The 6,423-nt window shown below is 40.6% G+C and overlaps 1 protein-coding gene across 1 annotated transcript in view; it reads right to left on the reverse strand.

Moving 5' to 3' along the window:
- Positions 1–2,880: 2,880 nt before the first annotated feature.
- LOC149131305 (uncharacterized) overlaps positions 2,881–6,423 on the reverse strand; it is a 3,805-nt gene continuing 262 nt past the window's right edge. The window contains exons 1-2 of the mRNA XM_089340131.1: positions 6,422–6,423; positions 2,881–5,958 (exon numbers count right to left, since the gene is read on the reverse strand). The exon at positions 6,422–6,423 is cut by the window's right edge and continues 262 nt beyond it. Coding sequence (XP_089196257.1) covers positions 3,010–5,073 — 2,064 coding nt within the window. The 5' untranslated portion in view covers positions 5,074–5,958; positions 6,422–6,423 and the 3' untranslated portion in view covers positions 2,881–3,009. The remainder of the gene's footprint in view (positions 5,959–6,421) is intronic.

Genomic DNA, 6,423 nt, shown 5'->3' on the forward strand with positions numbered 1-6,423 from the left:
CAGCCACTTTAAAATCTATCCCGTCATGCCCTAGTGTTCAAAAACAAAATAGATAAATAGATATTTCGCTCATTATCGGAACGCCTCTTACCACAAGTCTGCTGAATCATAAACGTTGCCTTGGGCTGCAATTCTTCTCTCTGTCAGTTGTTGCTGTTGGCACTCCGTCGCTTACGACGTTGAGGGTTCCAGTTGATCCGATCAACGGAACAGCCTGCTCGTGAAACTAACGTGCAAGTGGCTGAGCATTCCACAGACACGTGTACCCTTAACGTAGTTCTCGGGGATATTCAGCGTGACACACAGTGTGACAAGGCTGACCCCTTGAATTACAGGCACAACAGAAACAGGAAGTAAGAGTGAGAGAAAGTTGTGGTGAAAGAGTACAGCAGGGTTCGCCACCATCCCCTGCCAGAGCCTCGTGGAGCTTTAGGTGTTTCCGTTCAATAAACACTCACAACTGCCGGTCTGGGAATCGAAACCGCGATCCTATGACCGCGAGTCCGCTGCACTAACCACTGGGCCATTGCGCCTCCACTCTCTGTCAATAAGGTTACAAAAATTCGTTCCATACATTTATTTTTGTTTCTTGTCAATAATTTGATAACTACACAAGGGAGACAACTAGTATAAATCACAAAAATAAAATTGTTCTAGTTATCTCCCATCTTCCATTTGCTCGACAGACTGATGACTAGGCTACACACGGTAAACGAACCGTTGCTGGATTCGGTAACTTTGTTAACTCTGTAATTCTACAGTTACGTGACCAGTGAGAAATTCCAACCAAATCTTCCTCATGAGCACACATGTGTGAGTGTGTGTGTGTGTGTGTGTGTGTGTGTGTGTGTGTGTGTGTGTGTGTGTGTGTGATGCGTGTGTGAGTGTGATGCGTGTGTGTGTGTGAAGCGTGTGTGTGTGTGTGTGTGATGCGTGTGTGTGTGTGATGCGTGTGTGTGTGTGAAGCGTGTGTGTGTGTGCGTGTGATGCGTGTGTGTGTGTGTGTGATGCGTGTGTTTGTAGGTGTCTTTAGCCTTGGACGGACCAAATCTTTGTGAGTGAATTTGATACACAGAAACTGAAAGAAGCCTATCGTGTATGTATATATATATATATATATATATCATCATCATCATCATCATCATCTCTCTCTCTCTCTCTCTCTCTGTATATATATATATATATATTTATATATATATATATATATATATATATATATATATATATATATATATATATATATATATATATATATATATGTATGTATAAATATATATATGCATAAATATATATATATATATATATATATATATATATATATATATATATATATATATATAGATATATATATATATATATATGTATGTATGTATGTATGTATAAATATATATATATATATGTATAAATATATATATATGTGTGTGTGTGTGTGTGTGTGTGTGTGTGTGTGTGTGTAGCATACTAAAGATTCTGCCAGTTCACGCATTCACCATAATAATAACAATGGTCGAGTTTTTCATTGAAAAAAAAAAAAAGCAATACGAAGTGGGCAGACGATATTGAATGAGCAGACGATATTGAATGAGCAGACGATAAGAAATAGGCAGACGACTAGCCTGGCCTGACGTAAGGAAAAAGCCTTAACTATTAAGGTTGTTGTTGTTGTTGTTGTTGTTGTTGGTGGTGGTGGTGGTGGTGGTGGTGGTGGTGGTGGTGGTGGTGGTGGTGGTTGGTGGTGGTGGTGGTGGTGGTGGTGGTGGTGGTAAATGTGTATGAATTTGTGTGCTGCATGTGTGTGTGTATGTATGTGTATGCGTGCATGTGTGAATGTGCGTGTATATACGTATGTTTGTGTGCGTATGCGTGCGTGCGTATGTATGTATGTGTGCTTGTGTGTGAATGTGCGTTTGTATACGCATGTTGGTGTCTGTGTGAGTGCGTGCGTGTGTATGTATGCGTGCGTGTACGTATGTGTACGCGTTCATGTGTGTAAATGTGTGTATGCGTGTGTGGTTGCGGGTGTGTGTATGTGCATGCGTTTATATGTGTGTATGTGCGTGTGTATACATGTGTGGGTGGGTATGTGCGTGGATGCTTGCGTGCGTGTGTGCGTATATGTATGTATGTGTATGCGTGCACGTGTGTGAATGTGCCTGTGTATACGAGTGTGTGTGTGTGTGTGTGTGTGTGTGTGTGTGTTCGTGTGTATTCTTTTACTCATTTACTTGTTTCAGTTGTTTGACTGCGGCCATACTGGAGCACTGCCTTGAAGGGTCCTTTATCGAACAGATCGACCCCAGCACTCATATTTGTTAAGCCTAGTACTTATTCTATGGGTCATTTTTGCGGAACGCTAAGTCACGGGACGTAAACACACCAACACCGTTTGTCAAGTGGTGATAAGCGGAAAGCATACACGCACACACGCACACACACACACACTCACATTTATATATATATACTTTAATTCTTTTATTTGTTTCAGCCATTTGTCTGTGGCTATGCTGGAGCACAACCTTTAGTCGAACAAATCGACCCCAGGACTTATTCTTTGTAAGCCTAGTACTTATTCTATCGGTCTCTTTTGCCAAACAGCTACGTTACGGGGACGTAAACACACCAACATCGGCTGTCAAGCGATGGTGGGGGACAAGCACAAACACACAAATACATACATACGTACGTACGTACATGTAAGCAAGGCCGTTTTCTCTTGTGGTATATTGAATGCATTGAAGTGTCAGAGGCTCAGCGCGCTAATTTGTAATGATTGGTCGTCTTACCTACCATGTGAGTTTGGAACATTGATTGAGTCCTGTGCTTTGATTGGTTGAATGTTGCACGGTTGAGTATCGAAGATCCAATTGGTTGAGTATTGACGATTCGATTGGTTGAGTATTGAAGATTCAATTGAGTATTGAAGATCTAATTGAGTATCGAAGATCCAGATGGCTGAGTATCGAAGATTCAGTTGGTTGAATATCAGAGATCCAATTGAGTATTGAAGATCTAATTGGTTGAGTATCGAAGATCCAACTGGTTGTGTATCGAAAATCCAACTGGTTGAGTATCGAAGATCCAACTGGTTGAGTATCGAAGATACAACTGGTTGAGTATCGAAGATCCAACGGGTTGAATATCGAAGATCCAATTGGTTGAGTATCGAAGACCCAACTGCTTGAGTATCGAAGATCCAACTGATTGAGTATCGAAGATCCAACTGATTGAGTATCGAAGATTCAACTGGTTGAGTATCGAACATCCAACTGGTTGAGTATCGAAGATCCAACTTGTTGAATATCGAAGATCCAATTGGTTGTGTATCGAAGATACAACTGGTTGAGAATCGAAGACCCAACTGGTTGAGTATCGAAGATCCAACTGGTTGAATATCGAAGATCCAATTGGTTGAATATCGAAGATCCAACTGTTTGAATATCGAAGATCCAATTGGTTGAGTATCGATGATCCAACTGATTGAGTATCGAATTGAGAATTGAGTATCCAATTGAGTATTGAAGATCCAATTGAGTATCGAAGATCCAGATGGCTGAGTATCGAAGATTCAGTTGGTTGAATATCAGAGATCCAATTGAGTATTGAAGATCTAATTGGTTGAGTATCGAAGATACAACTGGTTGTGTATCGAAGATCCAACTGGTTGAGTATCGAAGATCCAAGTGGTTGAGTATCGAAGATCCAACTGGTTGAATATCGAAGATCGAAATGGTTGAGTATCGAACATCCAACTGCTTGAGTATCGAAGATCCAACTGATTGAGTATCGAAGATCCAACTGATTGAGTATCGAAGATCCAACTGGTTGAGTATCGAACATCCAACTGATTGAGTATCGAAGATCCAACTGGTTGAGTATCGAAGATCCAACTTGTTGAATATCGAAGATCCAATTGGTTGAGTATCGAAGGTCCAACTGGTTGAGTATCGAAGATCCAACTGGTTGAGTATCGAAGATCCAACTGGTTGAATATCGAAGATCCAACTGGTTGAGTATCGAAGATCCAACTGGTTGAATATCGAAGATCCAATTGGTTGAATATCGAAGATGCAACTGATTGAGTATCGAAGATCCAAATGGCTGAGTATCGAAGATCCAATTGGTTGAATATCGAAGATCCAATTGGTTGAGTATCGAAGATCCAACTGATTGAGTATCGAAGATCCAACTGATTGAGTATCGAAGATCCAACTGGTTGAGTATCGAAGATCCAACTGGTTGAGTATCGAAGATCCAACTGGTTGAATATCGAAGATCCAATTGGTTGAGTATCGAAGATCCAACTGATTGAGTATCGAATTGAGAATTGAGTATCCAATTGAGTATTGAAGATCCAATTGAGTATCGAAGATCCAGATGGCTGAGTATCGAAGATTCAGTTGGTTGAATATCAGAGATCCAATTGAGTATTGAAGATCTAATTGGTTGAGTATCGAAGATCCAACTGGTTGTATATCGAAGATCCAACTGGTTGAGTATCGAAGATCCAATTGGTTGAGTATCGAAGATCCAACTGGTTGAATATCGAAGATCGAAATGGTTGAGTATCGAACATCCAACTGGTTGAGTATCGAAGATCCAACTGGTTGAATATCGAAGATCCAACTGATTGAGTATCGAAGATCCAACTGGTTGAGTATCGAAGATCCAACTGGTTGAATATCGAAGATCCAATTGGTTGAGTATCGAAGATCCAACTGATTGAGTATCGAAGATCCAACTGGTTGAGTATCGAACATCCAACTGATTGAGTATCGAAGATCCAACTGGTTGAGTATCGAAGATCCAACTGATTGAGTATCGAAGATCCAACTGGTTGAGTATCGAAGATCCAACTGGTTGAGTATCGAAGATCCAACTGGTTGAATATCGAAGATCCAATTGGTTGAATATCGAAGATCCAACTGGTTGAGTATCGAAGATCCAACTGGTTGAATATCGAAGATCCAAATGGTTGAGTATCGAAGATCCAACTGGTTGAATATCGAAGATCCAAATGGTTGAGTATCGCAGATCCAATTGGTTGAGTATCGAAGATCCAGTCACGTTTCGCATAATACATTATCAAATAATTAATCTGAATGTGCGCTGGAAACAACCCTCCTTTTATAAATGTGTCTAACAAATCATCAATGAGCAGAAAGGCAAACGCTTTCATGAGAGCAAGTCATGTTTTCCTGCCATTATTCACCAGAACAAAATTAATAAATTGAGCACATGTAACCAACGATAACTCGAGCTGAATTATCCAAACGACGGATGAACTATACAATCACAAGAATTTCTGATGATTTATTTGGCCCACTGCACTGTTCAACGGAGGAATAAAGCCTCACTGTTTTTAAGTATTCTTGTATTATTTCCAGGAGTGAACACGCAACATATATAGTACAATGGTACTATCAGGACAATTACCCCCATAGGACAATTACCCCCATAGGCCAATTACCCCCATAGGACAAGTACCCCCATAGGACAATTCCCCCCGACGACAACTATCCCCTAGGACAATTACCCCTGAGGACAACAGATGATGATTCAAAACTTCTTGATATATAGAAAAGGGGGTAATTAACCAAGTGGGTAATTAACCAAGGGGGTAATTGTCCACGGCGGGTAAATGTCCTAGACTCGAATAGTATGCCAGAATCTGTAGGAAACCAACGAAGATTTTAGACCATTCTGCTAAAAATCTGTTACTTATTCTATCAGTATTTATTATTGAACTGTTAAGTTTACGGTGGGGGGAGGCGTAAACAAGCCAATACTACTTGTCAAGCATTTTGATACCCGTGCGAATCATCATGATACAGGAAACTCCTTTCTAATATTCAGATGGCTTCCGGTCCTCCATGTCACCTAACTTTTTCTAGCTAACAACTTTAATCTTTAATCTTTAATCTTTATGCTCTCCAATGCCATTGACTGTTCAAGCTGTTCCTGAAAAAATGAGACAAAAATTCGTCAAATTTAGCCCCAACATCCTGTAACATGATACGTAGAAACCCGTCTAGAGCAAAGCATGGCCGAATTTGGGTTCTAGTGGGAGAGAACGCAACTCCTTAATGTATCGCGATATCTGGGATAAGAAGAATTTGCAAGACTTCGTTTAAGATTTAAAGGGTGATGAATAGAACAAGATGATCTCCTTCACAACCTTGCAACCAAAGTGGCCGGGTACCAGGACAAAATCCCAGCGAGAACAAAATCCCCCGAGAACAAAATCCCCCGAGAACAAAATCCCCCGAGAACAAAATCCCCCGAGAACAAAATCCCCCGAGAACAAAATCCCCCGAGAACAAAATAACACCCCCACCCCCACCCCCGGACAGATTTTACACAGAAATATCAACAAATATCAACATAGGCGTAGGAGTGGCTGCGTGGTAAGTAGCTCGCTTACCA

This window comes from Octopus bimaculoides, chromosome 23 (genome assembly GCF_046866305.1).
Source record: "Octopus bimaculoides isolate indiv1 chromosome 23, ASM4686630v1, whole genome shotgun sequence".
NCBI classification, from domain to species: domain Eukaryota; kingdom Metazoa; phylum Mollusca; class Cephalopoda; order Octopoda; family Octopodidae; genus Octopus; species Octopus bimaculoides.